General features: G+C 36.2%; 1 protein-coding gene across 1 annotated transcript; it reads left to right on the top strand.

The window, feature by feature from the left end:
• Nucleotides 1-182: 182 nt before the first annotated feature.
• Nucleotides 183-18832, top strand: LOC138314698 (cyclin-dependent kinase 12-like). The gene is made up of 10 exons (XM_069255176.1): nt 183-931; nt 7841-8806; nt 9128-9304; nt 9614-9750; nt 10636-10806; nt 12962-13151; nt 13401-13562; nt 14214-14408; nt 14883-15014; nt 15464-18832. Exons 1-10 carry the CDS (start codon nt 183-185, stop codon nt 16983-16985), a joined length of 4401 nt encoding a protein of 1466 aa, XP_069111277.1. The 3' UTR covers nt 16986-18832.
• The last annotated feature ends 1393 nt before the right edge of the window (nt 18833-20225 follow it).

The raw sequence follows: 20225 nt of genomic DNA, 5'->3' as shown, positions 1-20225 counted from the left end.
CAAGAGCACCAAGAACTCCAAAATCAAACAAGTTATGGACTAAATGTGAGTTTTTATTGTGATATTTGCCAAAATGTGTTGTGTAAAGTGACACCTAGTGATTGCATTGCTACGTGGATATTATGAGGAGATAACTCTAAAAGATAACGCCGGACCATGTGTGCGTAACCGGTTTCAACATAATGCCAAGGAAACCTTCGAATCAATCTCAATCGTTTTTCGATGAATTTGATGCAAGATCGTATAGACATTTAGTTAACAGAGAACAAGACATTCCAGGACACCATGTACCATCTCAACCGCCTCAGGGTCCACAGTCTTCAAGTTCCAGCAAAAAGCGGAAGAAACAAAAGCAGAAATCCCACAAAAAGTCGAAAGAAAAGAGTGAAAGACATTTACAGGACAGTTACCGGATGCCACCAGAATCGAAAAACAAATCTATAGTAGATTATGATGATATTAGTTCAGACTCCGACCTTTCAAACAAGGGACCAGTTTCACCAATAAATCGTGTTCACAATAACAACAACAACAGAGACGTTTCAAAGAGGTCCATGTCTCCAGGGCTAAACATGCGAGGATATTTACCTGACAGAAGTCCAAGTGTGTCTCCAAATAATATACGTGAACCATCTAGTCCATCACATCCGCCCGCAAGAGGTTCAAGTAGTAGGAAACACCAAAAGAAACGACCATTGTCGCCACAAGAACTTTTAGTGCCAAAAGATAAAAACTTTTCTGGTGGTGGAAATGTTCCTCCACCAAAGGCATATAATATGCCACCAAAAGCTTACAATCCACCAAAAGCTTATGCAGATCCGCCGCGTGCTTATAGTGGATCTTTCAGAGACCATAGTCCAACAGAAAGTCCAAGGAAACGCTACAGGTCTCGTTCACCAAGCCCATCTTACATGTCGAGGAAAAAAACCAGGTATTGAAATAATAATTCATTTGTACTTACTTATATAAGTTTACGAGCTCCTTTGAAAAATAATCAATCGATTGTTCATTCAGTCTTTTATTTAAAGACCCACCATCTTTCTGAAACTATGACCTGGGATCAGATTATAAATATAATTATTAATACTAAATGCATGCAATTTTCCCTGCGTAACTAATCCATATTAAAAGTGAAGATTCATTTTGCTGTTTTGCAGTCTGATGCAGTGATGGCAAACTAACATGGGATAATTTGTCACACTAATAGTCACTATGAAAATTAACATTTGATTTATATGTACCAAAATTATATTTAATATATAATTAAATTTTTCAGGTGATAAGTGTTGTATTAGCCTAAGCTAATAACTTATTGCAACTTGACAAAATTATTTTTCTTGTTTAAATTCCCATTTAAAATGTTGTTTTCGGAAAGGTAGTGGGCCTTTAAAGAATGGATTAATAGAATCTTACATGGGTCTGTCAAGTGGACAGGGATATCTCAACCCTTGTGAAAGATTTTGGCAGTCAACCCTCAACAGCCAAAATCTTTCACGAGGGTTGAGATAGCCGAGGGTTAACTGCCAAAATCTTTCACGAGGCTTTTCATCGCGCCATTCTCACAGGAACGTCATTCTACGTCAAAATTGATGACGTGATCAACAATGCACGACGCATGTATTGATGACGTCATGCTATGGTCTAGCGCGTCTGAGCTGTCTTACACCCCCCTATGTAAGATAGATATCTTTTCCCTAGCAACCACGGGATATCCCTGCGAAGTATGGGAGAATAAATTTTCTTCCATACATCACACTACATAGGGATATTGCATGGTTGCTAGGGAAAAGGTAACTTTAAAAGTCTTTCTTGCACCTCGGACAGGGAAATCTCGCATGATACCAATGCAGTGCTAGTTAGCTTTATAGAATCTTACATGGGTCTGTGAAGTGGACAGGGATATCTCAACCCGAGAGAAAGATTATTATTTTGGCCTGTCAACCCGAGGCTTTCCCACGGAGTGAAAGATTTTAGCCGGTCAATCCGAGGCTTCCTGAGGATTGACGGCCAAAATCTTTCATAAGGGTTGAGATATCCCAGCTGTCTACTTCACAGACCCGGCATGTTCGATTCTTTTTCCTCCCATACTTGGTAAAAAAAATGATATCACAGGAATGTTGTTATGCGTCAAAATTAATGACATCATCTACAATGCGCACTGCAGTTACGCTGTTTACATGTATTGTGGATCACCTCGAATTATTGTCTAGCGCGTGTGAGCTGTCTTACACCCCCTGTGTAAGATAGAGATATCTTTTCCCTAGCAACCACGGGATATCCCTGTGAAGTATGGAAGAATAATAGAATCTTTCACCCTCTTTGAGGTGAGACAGGAGAATCTCAACACAAGGGGTATGATTCTATCCTGAGGGTTGAGATCTCCTGTCTCAAAGAGGGTAAATGATCCTTTTTAGCTCACCGCTTATGTCATGGCCAGGTGTTCGTCCGTCTGTCCGTCCATCCGTCAACATTTCCTTTAAAACGCTACTTGTCATAGAGTTCCGCATGGATTCTAACCAAATTTGGCCACAAAAATCCTTGGGAGAAGGGGAACAGAGTTGTATAATTTGGCTCTGATCCCCGGGGCAGGAGGGGCGGGGCCCAATAGAGAAATTTGAGGTAAATCCTATAAAACGCTACATGTACTAGAGTTCTGCATGGATTCTAACCAAATTTGGCCACAAACATCTTTGAGGGAAGGCGAACAGAACTTGTATAAATTTTGGCTCTGACCCCCCCGGGGACAGGAAGGGCGGGGCTCAATAGGGGAAATAGAGGTCAATCCTCCAAATCGCTATTAGTCATTGAGTTCTGCATGGATTGTAACTAAATTTGGTCACAAACAGCCTTGGGGGAAGGAAAACAGTGTTTGTATAAATTTTGGCTATGACCCCCGTGGGCAGGAGGCGCGGGGCCCGATAAGGGAAATAAAGGTATATCCTTTAAATCACTACTTGTCAAAGAGTTCAATATCTGCATGGAATGTAACCAAATTTGGCAAAAACATCCTTAGGGGAAGGGAAACGGAGTTGGTATAAATTTTGGCTCTGAACCCCCGGGGGCAGGAGGGGCAGGGCCCAATAGGGGTAATGGAGGTAAATCCTTTAAATTGATACTAGAGTCATACAGTTCTGCATGGAATGTAATCAAATTTGGCCAGAAACATCCTTTGGGGAAGGGGAAAAGAGATTGTATAAATTTTGACTCCAACCCTTCGAGGGCAGAAGGGCCAGGGACTGATAGCGGAAATATAGGTAAATATTAACAGTGATTTTTCTCCTTATATAACTGGGGTAGGTAAACGACCCCATTCCCAATGCTAAACCTCCTAATATTTGCAATAACACTGAAAAATTCCCAAATCAAATTGCTGAAAAACAAATAAAACCTGGAAATCTCTTCCCTCGTTGTAAATCCAAAAACAAACTACTCTGCTGCTGTTGTGATGGTCATCACCCTTTGATAAAATGAAGCAGTTTACTGTTTTACATTATCTAATCACCTTTAATACCATGTTCAGAAATGGGTAACTTTTTCCCAAAACTGCTCTTTTTGCGATTAAAAATTCACAATTTTTTACAAAAGCTTTTTCCCCAAAATACCCTGAAAAAACACTGCTTTAAATTCCTTTAGAAAAGAAACAATGAACCTGTATTCAAAACATAACTTGGCATTACAAACCAGGTGGATGATACAGGCCCTCTGGGCCTCTTGTTTAGCTTCAAATGGGGAATTTTTAAATCTTCAGGGGAGTTTTAGGCCAGAGGGGAATTCATTCCTTGAGGGTAAATTTACCCATAAACGATAATAAATCAGAGCTAGATTGATTCCTGGTAACTCTAAAAAGCATTTCTATATTACTTAAAAGCAGTTAATTATTGTTTTTATCAGCTTGAATGTCTGAAAAACGTCTCTGAACTGAAGGTGCACCTAGCGACCCAGTTATGCCCATTTCAATTTTTTTTTTATTTTTGTGAAGTAAAAATTGTTTCTAATCATAAATTATTTGTTTTAGTAAAGTTTGAGCAGGTTTGTTTCTTCAGGTATTTAGTTATAAGTCTCATATAACATGACTCTTAGTGCACCAGAAAAATTATGTCCAGAAATCATTCAGTTGTCACTTGCCCAGGGCAAGTAAACCAACTTTTTCTACTTGCCCGAACTAAAAAACTGGTTGCCCCGGGCGTTGGGCAAGTGGATTTTTACACCCCTGCATTAAATCACTTATATAATAAGAAGCACCAAATAATGTTTTTTGCTTCTATTGAAAAGTTAATTCACACCAACTTGGATTTTGATAGTTAAAGTGTGTTATCGCAATTTCTCACAAAGAACTGAAGGGATCTGTCTCAAATTTCATATGTAGGTTCCCCTAGGGACCTAGTTATACATATATTGCGTCTTGGGCCAATCGGTCAACAAGATGGCTGCTGTCTTGGATTTTGATAGTTAAAGTTTGTTATCGCTATTTCTCAGAAAGTACTGAAGTTAAGGGAGTCAAAGTTTGTTATCGATATTTCTCAGAAAGTACTGAAGGGATCCGTCTCAAATTTCATAAGTAGGTTCCCCTAGGGACCTTGTTGTGCATATTGCATTTTGGGACCGATTGGTTAACAAGATGGCTGATTGGCCACCATCTTGGATTTTGATAGTTAAAGTTTGTTACCGCTATTTCTCATAAAGTACTAAAGGGATCTGTCTCAAATTTCATATGCAGGTTCCTCTTGGACTCTTGTTGTGTCTTTTGCATTTTGGGACCGATCGGTCAACAAGATGGTCAACTGGCCACCATGTTGGATTTTGATAATCAAAGGTTTTTTTTGCTATTTCTCAGAAAGTAACAAAGGATCTCTCTCAAATTTCATATGTAGGTTCCCCTAGGAGTCTAGTTGTGCATATTGCATTCTGGGACCCATCGGTCAACAAGATGGCCGACAGGCCACCATCTTTGATTTTATAATCAAAAGTTTTTTTCGCTTTTTCTCAGAAAGTACTGAAAGAATCTTTCTCTAATTTTATATGTAGGTTCCCTTAGGATCTTCGTTGTGCATAATGCATTTTGGGACCAATCTGTAAACTAGATGGGCGACAGGTAGCCATATTGGATTTTGATAGTTGAATTTTGTTACTGCGATATATCTCAGAAAGTAAGGAAAGGATATTTCTCAAATTTCATATGTAGTAAAAGTTTGAACAGCAGAGAAAAGATTCATCTTTCCATTGTCAGAGGAAGATCATTCTTTGGTGGGATGGGCTTCAAGATCCCTCTGGGATCTCTTGTTAAGAGGTACCGCGAGCTGACTATATATATGACAAAAAAAAAAAAAAAATTAAAAAGCCTAATGATATAGGCAGGTTTAGCGGAGTACAAGTAGGGCTGTTATGAGTTCCTGAGTACATGTGGTTACGTTTTGGGTTTGGGATGTACCCGGGTCCGAAAAAGTGTATCTGCATACCCGTCAAAATCAAATTATTTTAACACATCATGAATGGCGCAGATGTTTACTTTCACTATCGGATCAGTCAGCTTTAAGTAACAGCAGAGGCTATCTGAATGAAGACATTGCATGGACGATATATTAGAAATATGCCACTGACGTAGCATAGGCCAAATCTGTCCTACGATTTCACATTTTAAGAGGTACCAGCTGACTATATACAGTCAAACCTGTGTATAAAGGACACCCAGGGGACAAGGCTAAAGTGTCCTTTATAGACAGGTGTCCTTTATGTAGAGGTCAGTGTTTCGGCGAGTTATGTCCCCAGAGCAGTTCAACCTAAGCAATCTTTCCATACACAAATACATGTATTTGTCTCATTTTCTTTTCATTTTGTTCATTTTGGAATAAATGAATAGTAACATAATTATTATTGAAAGGAATTTGTACAGTATATTTATATTTTTAATTTCAATCAAATCAGAAAAAATAGATCTGAAACAATTATTTAATAAATTGTATATATAATATACAATGTATATATATGTATCTGCGTTTTTCTTATATACTTTCAGCTACATACTGCATATGAAATAATAATAAAAAACAAGGTTATTCACGACAAATAATTTATTAACATCTTCAGATAAATAAAACAACCCTTTAATAATTAAAGATGCTTCACCGCCGACAGATCATAAATGATATTCATCATTTGAACAATAATTGGTGTTTAATTGTGTAAATATTTGTCTAATCAACAAGAAAAATGATATAAAATAAGTTTATTTTGCCTTTGGTGCAGGTGCATTAAGTAAATTATTCCATATATGATATAGTGCCATGGAATTTTTTCGGGATGCAATTAATTATTTTTAATATTCTTAACGAAGTAAAATTGGAAGCTCAAACTTTTCAACGATAGTAATGGTGTAAAGTAAGTAACTTTTGTAACTGAAGAAAAATACTAAATTGTCTGCTGCTGTTTTTTAAAGTGACAAAATATCATTTGTCAGCAGTGGAGCATCTTTAATAAGTTAACATCAAAAATATTTATCACAATTTAATTTGGGCTGATTAGCCTCATGATTAATAGAGATATTCTCATAAAACAGAGAACACAAATTTCATTTTATTTATTTCATGAATTGGCCAATTACTTTTAATTGAATGATTTGTTTAATTTAACATTATTTCCGCACTTTCATTAAGACTGATTAACCTATGATCAATGTAAACCTATAACCTAATAATGTCTACACATTGTTCTAAGGAAATAGCCTTTCCTAAAAGTTTTGAACAAGCCATTATATCGTCTGTGTATGTAAAATCCAAAATAAAAAGTGGCACAAAATGAGAAAATCAATGTTTGGCCTCGTTCAATAATTTCCGAAATTTGGGGTTGACAATATCTTGGAAGATTCCATCTTTTCGGCACTCATTGGTCCATAAATGTAATGTTCTAAACACATTGTTAATGAGCCGAGTAAAGTGTTCACGCTGTCTCGAATCTCTGTTATTTCAGACAAAACAAATGTAAACACATGTAGGCCAAGTCGTGAACTGGCAGACATCAAAAAGTTGCTATACAAACAATGGTTCACACCCAACGAGTCCCGAATGTGTATTCGTACACAGATATAAATGCAGAGTAAATCCCAGAGTGTTACGAAAGGCGACGTAAGGGAAATAACTCTTATTGACTAACGCAGAAGATATGGCTTCCTCTGTTGTTTTACCGATGCACAAGATGTCCGCTGTTTGTATTATAGAATATTTACTGTCTTCAAGTTAAATTTAAGTGTTCGCTATACACATTCAATTCATTCAGTGATTTTCATTCAAAAACAATGTCTTATTATTGTGTCCACTATTTATGTAGTCTAATTTCTACTGAAAGCTTGTTTTTATTCGAGTGAAAGTTGCAAATAATCGTCTATGTCCGTTATGTTGGAATATTACCGACGTTCGGAAAATTTATTTGTGTTCGTAATATGGAAATTTTACCGACTTACAGACTAAATTTAGTGTTCGCTGTCTGCATTGAGGAGGTGTCAGCTATATACATTACATTTATATAGTGATTTTTGTTGGGGATTCCTAGCACTGTCCGTTATGGACAGGTGTCCGCTATATAGAGGTGTCCGTTATTGCAGGTTTGACTGCAGCTGTATTAGGCCAAAAAAAAAGCCTAATATAAGCAGGTTTAGCGGACTAAAGCTCAACTACTGATTTCTAGGTTTGTGGCTTATACTCCAGAAAATATGGTACAGAATGTAATTAGGAATTTATAGTTAATAATTGTACATTGTATCTTTCTAAATTATGCAAATAATCTAAATTAAATTTAATGATGAAAATTGTTTTCGGACAACCATTTAATAAATTTTTTTTTCTTGCAGTGCTCACTACAAAGATAAATACTCTAGACATGACAAATACAAGAACAGATCAAAATCCAGATCACCTAGTCCACGCAGTCGATCTCGGAGGGATCAACCTCGATCACGGAATCGACACCCTCGTTCAAGACATTCTCGGTCTCCACAAGACCACAGTCCTCCAAGAGGGCATACATATTCCTCTAGCAATAAAATCAGTCATTCCACAGTAAAATATGCCACAAGCCTTGCTGCAGAACTCAGTAAGCATCGTCGTGCAAGGGAGGCGAAAGAAGCTGCTGCTCTGGCAGCTAAAGGTAGAGAACCTAGGGATCAGCATAGGGAATCTAAAGAAAGAAGTATGTACCATGATTCACCAATGGATGGGAAAGACAATATCATTATCACCAAGGTGGAAAGTGGGCAGCGTAGTGTGAAACAAGATTTTAGGCAGCAGGAGTATTTGAAGAAGCAGCATACTCCGACTCCACCCCCTCCTCCACCAGGTTTGCCTCCTCAACGTAAAAATAGACTAATGGATGACAAAATTGTTGTGAAAGTAGATAATGCCAAAAGGGAAATTATTGACTTAGATAGTATAAATGATCGTCATGACCTTGATCATAATCATGATCATGGTTTTAGTCGTGATGACCGTCGTGGTCCTGAGCGGGACCATCGAGGAGAGGTGCTAGATAGACGTGGCGATATTTCAGATCGCAGAAGTGATATGTCTGATCGTCGTGGCGACATGCATGATCGAGACACACCCGATCGCCGCAGTGATATAGGTGACCATAGAGGTGAAGTGCCTGAACGTCGAGGGGAAGGGCGTGAAAGTAGAGATTCTAGTTATGATAGACAGATTATCAATCAATATAGTGGACGAGGAGACCGACGCAGTGCAATAGACTTTCCCACCCTACCTCGCCTTCCTTTACCTCAGGTGTCTCCAGAAGAAGAGTTTGACAGCGATAGTCCATACAGGTGAGTTTGCAGTAGTGATCATGATTCACACATTATAACATAATGCTACTTACCTTACTTACAGCTCTTCAGATGATTCCATTAAATATCTTCTCAGATTGTGACCTATTCAAATAATCAGTTTTTGTAACCAATAGTTATGAGAAAGAAAGTACTTAAGGAATCTTATCAAACTTCATGGATATGAACCCTAGTTGTATGTATCAATATATACATTGCATTTTGATATATATTTTTTAGGCAGGGCAATTTATGTCTTTCACAAATTTCTAATTTACAATTGAACTCCGGCATATTTGTGTGATCTTGATATTTTTGCAGCGATAATGCTCCAGCCAACTTGCCGAAGGAAGAGGCCTACCCTAGACAGAGGCGAATAACGGACCTTCCAATGCCACCAATGATGGATGAACCAGAGATGGATTATGAAGTTGAACATGAACCAGAACCTGAGGTGAAACGTGAAGCTCCAAGTTCTGGCAAGTTCAAGCGACCAAAGTAAGTTGAATAGGCCTTATAACCTGCTGTATAATCATCTCAAATAAAAATTTACAAAATACAAAATTGGGGTCAATGTTAGTTAACCATGCCTACCTCATCTTATCCAGATTTATTAATATCAATATTCAGAGAAGTTCTTTGATTTATCTTGTGTACAGTCCTTTGTTAGCATATCATTTTGTACGGGTATGCTAAAACACATCTCTGAATGAATTGCAGTATATATCCCTGAGTATCTTGTAATGTGTTCAACAGAAGTCAAATAATATCATAACTATTTTAACATTGATGAATTCTTAATTTCAGGATTTGCCTTCAAAGAAGAAATGATGAGCGATCGAAGGGTGACTGGGGAGAGCGCTGTGTGGATCTGTTTAAAACAATAGAGATCATTGGAGAGGGAACCTATGGGCTTGTGTATAAGGCCAGAGACACCTTCACTGGTTAGTAAAACTCTTCAAATTATTATTTTGAACATGGAGCATTTTATTTAAAAGTTATTTTCGAGAATAAAAGATAAAGATTTGAAGAAAGTAGAAATGTTTAGATTTTGAAAGACTATAAAACTCTTTCACATGTGGAGACAAAAGTTAGGGAAAGACTATAAATCTCTTTCATATCCTAAAAGATAGGGATATTCTATTTTGTATCAAAAAAGGATGGTTATATTTTGGTGTGTTTAAATTTCGCGTTTTCTTGTGTTCTGTAATTGGTGCATAAATTTAATCTGAATGAAAACATTTCTGAAGATTTACTTGTTTCATCTGCCCTTTTGTCACATAGATCCCTCAACAAGGAAAAACTGGCTTGATTTGAATAAAAGATATATATCGATACTTAGAAAACCCTTTGGAATACTAGTCTTCAATATAGATATACATGTTTTCACACAAGAAATAAACACTTGAAAAGGTATTGTTCCGTTGACAGAACAAAACATAAATGTATGTTAACATAACAAATTTGTTGTCCAATTATGGTGTGTCCAATTTTGGTGCTTCTTTGCAAAACACCAAATAAGATAAAAATGACCAATGCACATATGTGATCAAGAGAGTGCAGATGTATCAAACATATTTGTAGTCAAATTATAGTGTGTACAATTTTGGTGCTTCCGTGCAAAACACCAAATAAGCTAAATTATGACCATATCCAAAATATCCCAATTTACGGTATTACACCCTTAAGAATGAGAAGATACACCTTTCATCTTTGACCATTGACCTGTATTAAAAAGTTTCAACAGATATTTGCATTTGTCTAGGTATTTGAATGTAAGTAACGTGTTGTTGGGGATATAGGTCAACATTTTATGACTTGTTTTCCAGATGAACTTGTTGCTCTGAAGAAGGTACGTCTTGAGAATGAAAAAGAAGGGTTCCCCATCACTGCTGTCAGGGAAATTAAGATCCTGCGACAACTCAATCATCCCAACATTGTGAATCTGAAGGAAATTGTGACGGATAAGCAGGATGCTCTAGACTTTAAAAAAGATAAAGGTAATTTCTCCATTAATAACAGTTACAGTCAAACCTGCTCTAACGATCGCCTGTATTACTATTATGAACGACTGCCTGTCTATAACCAGTTTTTAGACTCCCTGTGCATTTTTACTATATTATGACACTGTGCATAACAACCAACTGTCTAATAAGGCTAATGATCGGTCATTTTAGCCCGGCAAAGTTGTTTAACAACCGAATGCTGAGATAGACTGTTTCAGTACCGAGTGTGTGTGTGCAGTAGCGTTCCTTTGACCTACTTCCGGTAATTAACTCCCTTAGTAAGCAAATGGCAGCCATTACTGAAGCCCTAGCTATGGATTGTTTATACAAGACTGTATGGTTTATAACGTAACCAACTTGAGGATGGAGGTTTTAACAACCATCTATGCCTATCAAAGACTGAAATTATGGTTGGTCACGAACGCCATGTGCTTGAAAAGATCACTCGTATAGCATGATCTTGAAGCTCCAACTCTGATGATACCGTAGGCAAAATAAAACATGTCGATTTATTTAAGGTGTTCCATTATTCATTGTCGATATTTAGCATTGTTATATTACTAAGAAATAGCCTGTACTTGTTTCAAAAAATAAATTTAGGTTGGCTTTATTTACGATTAGAGTCAGTCGGATTATCGCCCAATGTATCTGGGTATTCTCGATGTGTTAATCAATAAAATATGGTCACATTACTTGGTAAAAATGCTTCTTAAAGTTAATATGAGTACCTGCAGTGTGATTTTAATAGTTTTGAAGCTATGTATTGGGAGAAAATGCCTCTAAATCAATCTTTCATGTCCCGAGATTAATCTGTCAAAACTGCTTACATGGCAACATTACATACGACTTGCCAGCAAGAATGTGTTGTAAAAATATTACACACATACATTGTATGAAATTAATATTGCACAGATAATTCCAGGCCATGTCATATTAGTAATTAGGTAATGATTATGTTCATAGCTGAAAAAATCTTCATTACTATGTATCAAACGGAGTTGATTTTGTTATGATCAAAATTTTCGATTGCATTTGAAAGCCCCATCCAAACATTAAAAAATAAAATGAACACAAATCACAGAAATATATCTGTTTTGCATAAATATAATTCTGTTATGTTTACTGGCTCGAAAGCCCCAATCTGTCTATAAAAGCAAACTTTCTTTAGTGACCATTTTTTCTGTCTCCCCTTCAGTGGTCGTCATAGACAGGTTTGACGGTAACATGGTAACCAAACCTACATGCAACCCACACTATTCTTTTGTTGTAATTGAAACCTTCATGCCCTAAAACCGAAGTATATATGTTCTGTACTTCTGAAATATATTGTTTATGTAATAAGTGCATAAATTTTGCAGTAAAAGTCTTTAATAGTAAGTTAACTTTGTTTAAATATTGATATTAGGTCCTTGCTCTGCATGAAATAAATCAATGGTAGGTTTAGCTTCTTAAATACCTTTGTCTTAAAATATACTCAAGAAATTATGCAAGATTTTGTGAATTCTACTTCTACATCAAACTCATATCATTGCTGATGACCCTGGGTTATGGAGGAAAAGTATTAATGAATAATCAGCACAAAATTTCCTTGAAAATGGAACAATTGGTTCAGATCGAAAAAATAACAGAAGTGATCACAGCTTAAATTATACCCACCGCAAGGAAGTTAAGGGGGGGGTATACTGAAATTTGGATGTCCGTCTGTCTGTCTGTAGACACAGCTTTATCTGGCGAACTCCTCCTAAACTACTTGACATATTTTGATAAAATTTGCTACACAGAACCTTGACATAAACGGGAGTTGAGTAAACTATGTAGGGTTCTGTCCCCATTAATGGAGTTATTACTTAATATGCGCAGGGGGATATATACCAGTCCATTTTGATATAACTTGTTTATCAGTATTAAATGCTGACCCCGCTTTATGCCTAAGTAATGTTATTGGGTGTATTGAATGGTCAGCTAGAGAAAATTGATCTCTGTTTCACACCATTGTTTCTTTTAAGAGTGATGCAAATGGTTCGGATGGAGATTACATAGATTACTCCAAAATAAATTTAAATGTTTGCTTTTATTGTATATATATATATATGTGTGTGAATATGTGACATTGAATGTAGCTCAGTTCTTCACTTTTGTGTATTTACAGGTGCTTTCTATCTTGTGTTCGAGTATATGGATCATGACCTCATGGGATTGTTAGAGTCTGGAATGTGTAATTTCAAAGAAGAACATATCGCGTCTTTTATGAAGCAGTTATTGGACGGTTTGAAATATTGTCATAACAAGAACTTTTTACATAGAGATATTAAGTGTTCAAACATTCTCCTTAATAACAGGTAAGTTGGGTGTTTATTGTTGGTCCTAATAGGAAGCCTAGTTATAACTGAACTCTTATAAAAGTGTATATGTTAATGAAATCTTAAGGTTTTGAAGTTTGGCATAAAATGTTGGTTCACCATACGAGTTGCAGATCTGTGTCTTTTGATCAAAAAGTGAGCAACTTTATGGATGTTTTTGTATAGACTGCATTATTAACAAGACGATATTGTTAGCATGTGATGTTTTAACATTGCTTAATTTTACAGAGGCCAGATAAAACTGGCTGACTGGGGATTAGCCCGGTTGTACCATGCTGATGATAAAGACAGGCTGTACACCAACAAAGTGATCACACTTTGGTACAGGCCACCGGAACTCCTCCTTGGTGAGGAGAGATATGGACCTGCCATTGATGTGTGGAGTATAGGGTAGGTATTACCCAAGTCCCACAAACAGAATTGATGAGATAGTGTTATTTATCCCTTTATGGACAGAAAAATTTTAACCTGAGGTATCAAACAACAGGCCTGCAGTGGTTAGTTAGCGTAACAGTCTTTTTTAAATGCTGACCCCGCTTTATGCCTAAGTAACATTATTGGGTGTATTGAATGGTCAGCTAGAGAGAATTGATCTCTGTTTCACACCATTGTTTCAATTAGAGTGATGCAAATGGTTCGGATGGAGATTACACGGGTTACACCTGGGGGTTGAGATCTGTCTAACCCCAATGGGGTGAATGTTTATTTTTCTTTTACTCTATTGCTTACCTTTTATGGACATAGCGATACTGTGTTGGAAGACTGAAATGACATATTTGTACGATTGTCATTGTTGGTGTGATGTAATTGTATTGTTGTCATCATGTCAAGGCAATGTTGCTGAGATGTCATGATAAAAAATCTCTCATTGGTAAAATTGTGGATGACCCTTTCCAGGGTTTCTGTCCAGGGTTAATAGAGAATAAAGATTAAAATTATTCTGAATTCTAATTTCTGATAGTTTTACTGATTGGTGACAGATGGCTACAAGTTTCAATGGCACATTTGACTTACTCTGATAGTTGGTATGCTATTTTGCAGGTGCATTCTTGGAGAACTATTTATAAGGAAACCCATTTTCCAAGCTCAGACTGAGCAGAATCAATTGGAATTAATCAGCAAGACATGTGGATCTCCATGCCCGGCTGTTTGGCCAGAGGTCATCAAACTGCCTCTCTTTCACACATTCAAGCCTAAAAAGCAATATCGCCGGCGATTAAGGGAGGAATTTTCATTGTAAGCTATTTAAAGTCATTGTTTGAAGACTAGTTTAATTATCCAATGCGATATGAAAATAATTAAAAATGACATAACCTGTACTTTTTATGAATACTTCTATAGTTTCTTGTACAAATGAAGATTTTAGCAAAGGAATTAACTTTAATATTATATTTAATTATATTCTCTTTTAATGCGGTAGATTTAAGAGTAGAGAAGTCTTGAGAAATCAGTAAGAATACAAATTTCCTGCTGACAACAAAATTGATGATTTCTTTGCTTTTCTTTGGATATTGTGGGTAGGTAATGATTGTGTCATACTTATTTTGTGAGTGAAATTATGTGTTTTCTCTAAAAAGTATGATGTTATGCTAACAAACACCAGACGTCACAATTAATACCTATCCATAAGGGCAGATTACTCTGTAATGTGCAAATACAGATTTTGAAATTGACAATTGTACTGATGACACCTATAAATTTGTTCCCTAGCCTCCCTAAGCATGCCCTCGACTTGATGGACCAGATGCTGGAACTGGACCCTGTAAGGAGAGTGACTGCAGAACAAGCCTTGGTCTGTCCCTGGCTAAGGGATGTTGATTGTAGCAAAATCATGCCACCGGAGTAAGTAATTCCAATGATCAATTATCTATCTCATCTTATCTTATCTATACTCATAACATACTTATTTTAGTTCAATCAAGTAGGAAATTTATTACATTTAAAATGCTTGAAGATAAATGATGGCTATGTCATTAATGTAGAAAATGTGTCTGATATGGAATATCACATTACAGAAATACAGCTATAATGATGTTGTATACATTTTTGTTAACTGCTGACCCCGCTTTATGCCCAAGTAACATTATTGGGTGTATTGAATGGTCAGCTAGAGAGAATTGATCTCTGTTTCACACCATTGTTTCTATTAGTGATGCAAATGGTTCGGATAGAGAATACAAAATTTTGTAAATATTTTATAAGAACCGAGGAGTTTGCTCTCTATCTAAATACCATACTTTTGATAAGGTAAAATAAGCAAACTCAACTTATCATGTCCCTTGTTCTTTCAGCTTACCAAAGGATCAAGATTGTCATGAAATGTGGTGCAAGAATAGAAAGAAAAGTATAAAAGAAGCAAAGCTGAAGGAACTGGAAACAGGGTCAAAAAACATCACCCCACAGAAACCTGGAGCGTCTCAGAGTGCTTACAAGTCTAGTAAGGGACATGGTGATAAGTCTTCAGCAGAGAGTGTACTTACTAAGCCTGTCACTAAGAGTTCGGCTAGTTCAGTGTCTTCTCACTCTGTCACATCGCACATGATTGGACATTCATCTTCATCATCTTCGTCATCTTCATTGAGAAAGAACGTTGTAATTCCGGGAATAGACCAGTCTGTAGACAAGACGAGTAAGGATGTGGACAGTAATTTGGACGTTCGTCACAAAGGACAGAGTCATGGAGGTGAGGATAGTGCCTCTGTTCCTACAGTTGACCCACAGAACCAGCTTACAAAGATGGTGACTATGCTACAGCAGGGTCTCTCAGTGGACACAGTGGCCAAAAATATGAATATGAAACTGGATGATCAGACTATGCAGCTGATGGATAACCTCGGCAAACAGCTCATGCTGGCTGCGAGTATGGCTAAGCATGTAACTAAGGAGACTACAGAGGAAGCCCCTGAGGAGGTAAAGGATGCTGAGACTTTACCAGGGCTGGGACTCGGTGGAGGAGAACCGGCTTCACAGGTGTACACAGAATCTGCTACAGGTGGGAACTACCCAGAATACCACCATGCAGGGGACAACCAGTCAATGGACAGTTATGGTTATCCAATGGAGAATATTCCAGACTCATACCCTGCAGGTTATGGAGTTCAAAGCCAGTCACAGGTAGCAGGCACTGTAGACCAGGAGTCGAATGGTAGTAATGCTGGTGTGAAAGCAGCTCTAGCACAACTCCTATCCCAGCAGGGCATCCGGGTCGCTGTGGGGGGAAATGAACTGGCCAATAGAGATGTTGACCCCTATACATCACAATCAGAGGGATACTATCACTCTGACTCTGATCCGAACTATGGAGCGAGAAATTTTCCAATCAGCAGCTCTGCTCCAGGCGTTTCTTCACACATGATACCGGAACAGGGTATGACAGACACATACAGACCTCCTGGATCAATTCCATCTTCTTCTACAGTTGGATTGCAGAAACAGTACAGTGGATATGGGTCTGATGATTCTCGCAGCAGCAACGATGCTTTCAGTCAGGGTGGATACTCGGTGATGGGGCCATCTTCAATGTCGGGGACAACTTCAGCTAGTGCTGCGTTTGGGACACTCAAAGGTCAAAGCCAGGCCAACACGGGAGTGACTCAGTCTTCTGGACCAAAACCTCTCATGTCACTTGGCGTTTCTGGTTACAGTGATGGAAGACCACCTAGCAGTGCACCTAGAAGCATCCTAAAGAACAAACCAGGCCCATCATTACTGGGACAAGGTCCAGGCATGCCAGGAGGTCCGAACACTGGAGGACACCGAATGAATCCTGGAAGTCAACGAGGCGCATTCCCGCCCGGTAGAGGAAATTGGTAAACCCCATAACATATTCAGTAGTAATTTTTAGTGTGTTTGTTGACAGATGTTAACATTTAAGTTTGAGGAATATTTTTCAGATAGATTTCACTTACACATGTATTATTTCAGAAGAATACATAAACATACAATAATTCAGACTTCTTCATATGTAATATTAGATATAGTAATTAAATATAAACAATTGAAATTATATTGCATAGCAAGTGCTTTGATTATCAAGAAGTTATATTTTAAGTTATCCCAAGTATAAAAGATATAGGCATCAAATGTCTGATTTTGAAATTTAACAAAGTAGGGTAGTAGTGTAAATTTGATGCTGTATATATATGAACATGTGCAAGCTTTTCAGTTGTAATTCATGTTTCCATTATTTCTGTTTAATTTTGCATTATTTCGCTACAAACACTGAGGATATCTTTTGAATGATCATCAAATAATTATGTTCAGAATACTATAATTCTTGCTGAAGTTCATATATATTCATCATTACAAATAATGATTATGCAATTTATGGATTTGTAACTGCCACATAATGTGTAGTAATCATCATATTGAAACATGATTTAGGTTATTAGGTTTTCCCCCTTTTGAAATAGTGTATATGAAGATGTATATGTAATGAATGAATTTATAATTTGGCCCATGGTCTAATGGATTTTGTCTAGGCAGGAGAAGTTGATGAACAACACTGGATGATGTTTAATTTATCTGTCACTGGATGTGGCAGATCTTAAAGTTTGAAAATGGAACGCTCTTGTGATGAAATGTTTTGTCTGAACTAAAAAAATCATCACGAATGGTGCCGGTTTTTTTTTGGGGACAAATATTCAGGAAGAAATTGATGGCTATACTAAAGTGAAGACAATTCCAGTAATTTCTAAAGTTTTTTTTAATCTGGACTTGTGAATATATATCTGTGAAGGGAAAGCAAAGCTTGATTATAGTGCATAGTGATATTTGTAGTAAACATTTTGTCTTGATAAACCCTTTTAAAATTGACATTGTATACTGTCCATCAGACTTGCTTGGAATGTGTTATGTTTTCTTTAATTTTAATGAGATACAATAGATATAACACATTGAACATAGCACATCATATTTTTCAATAACAGATGTTTGTATTTATTGACTATCTGTAAAATGAAAAGAAAATTGAGAAAAAAAGTTATTGTTAATTGATGGTTTTGACAAGATTATGACTTTTTATCTCTATGTACATACATCAGGCTTACAAAAAGGAGATTCTTATTGTATCGGTAATATATCATTTCATGTTTATTTTGTCACTTTAATTTCATTGTGTCACTTGATGATCATGCAAAATGCTAATTTATCTATGTTTAAAGACAGCATTGGGATTTTTTTTATAAATGCTAACTTATTTATCCAGGAAGATAACAATAAGATAGTGATATCATTGCTAGCTTTTCTATCCCCTTGATTGCCACTCTCCATGTTTGTGGAGTTATTATATAGGTCCTTCAGCTCGCAATAATGCAAATGAATCATCAAAAATTATTGATAGGTTTATTCCATGATTGAAGATGTCTAAATTGATTGTTTCTGCACGACTGGATGTTGGTCACAATACTTAGTTTGGTTTTTCCATACTTATTGACCAAGATAACATTAGCCTTCTATTTAAGTTTCCTTAGTTATCATCATACCCCTTTTAACCCATTATTCTGGCCATTCCGGACGCTAATGAAAGTGATTCAGGTGGAACCTTGAATAGTGTCATATTGATTTCTCCCTAAAGATAAGCGTGATTCAAGTGCAACATGTAGTTTCACTCATAGAAATCATTGTTTTGTGGGTATGGTAAATAAAAGCTTTTCCCTTCAGATCTGTCTTGTGTTTTTTATTGTTTCGTGTCATATCCATCTTCAATGTGCAAAATTGGCTCCAAATATATTTTTTATTGAACTTTGAAATTACAAAGTTTCTTCAGAAAGGTAGTATAATATTGAATATTTCATAATTTATGTAACTATTGCTTTTGACATGTTCTTTTGATTTTGTCGAACGAGCTGGTAACACATTGAAGTTAAATATGGCTGTGCTTTGTCAACATCAGAATAGTTTCAGAACAGTTTACAAACTTTATACAATGCATATACATCTATCCTTTTGATTCTTATACATCTGCTGTATTTTGTTGATGGTAAACTGTAACAATTTATAATATAAATGTTTATTTAAACCTGTCCATTCTGTACTTACCATGTGTAATGTATTGTGTATTATTGTATTGAGTAATTATATGATGGATTACATGTGTTCCTCCAAATTCAATGTTAAAATTGTATAATGGGACGATGTTTGCTGCTAAATTTAAAAAACAAACAAAACATGAAATAATGAAATAATAATTATTAACAGGTTTCGGCAGAAAAATGCATCAACAACAATTAATGATTCGCTTTATGAATGATTTTTCAGAGCAAACCTATCCCATTGTATAGTATACTATATCTTATATAATGATCAACTTTATTCAACTCAATAGGCATCCAGCAGGGCCAAAGATATAAGGAACAATTATTGGAACATCTTTTCTATGTCACTCCCCAATAGGAGACAGTATTGGACATTTTCACAAATGAATACTGTTATTTCAAAAGTTATTTTATGATAACACAGATTTGGTGAAACTGAAGAAAATGTCATTTTTTGGGTTGAATATGGTATTTCAAGTTTCATTTATTATACACAAATGTAAAATGTACCAAAATGTTATCATTTTTGCCAAGTTCATTAAGCATTTTTTAGCCCCATGTTGATTTACATTCTATTGTTTAATTTGAAATTCATTGATATTAGTTTTATCGTGAACTATTTTTTTCATATAGTTTATGACAAGATAATGGTAACTTTATCATTCTATAAAAATGATACTAGGTTGGAAAGGGAAGGGGGTTCTTTTGCAAAGTTTTTCTCAAATAGTCTCTGCAATTATGAAGTTAAAACTTTGTAAAATGATTTTACTGCAATTGCTTGCAACATCTTACATGTACCTTTATATATGTTAATCAAACACTATAAGTAATGCATTAATCTTGAGATACTTATAATTATTTGTAGAAAAAATATTGAAATTTGGACCAAAAGGTACTTTACAGTTGATCAGTGCACTTTGCTAATAACTTATATATAACAAATACCAGTAGTTTGCAAGACGAACCAGATTTCCTACATGATACATATTTAAAATCACACTCTAGATAACTAAATTGT

The sequence above is a fragment of the Argopecten irradians genome, chromosome 2 (assembly GCF_041381155.1).
Source record: "Argopecten irradians isolate NY chromosome 2, Ai_NY, whole genome shotgun sequence".
NCBI classification, from domain to species: domain Eukaryota; kingdom Metazoa; phylum Mollusca; class Bivalvia; order Pectinida; family Pectinidae; genus Argopecten; species Argopecten irradians.
Note: the sequence above shows the minus strand (reverse complement) of the source record. Positions and strands in the feature narration are given on the sequence as shown.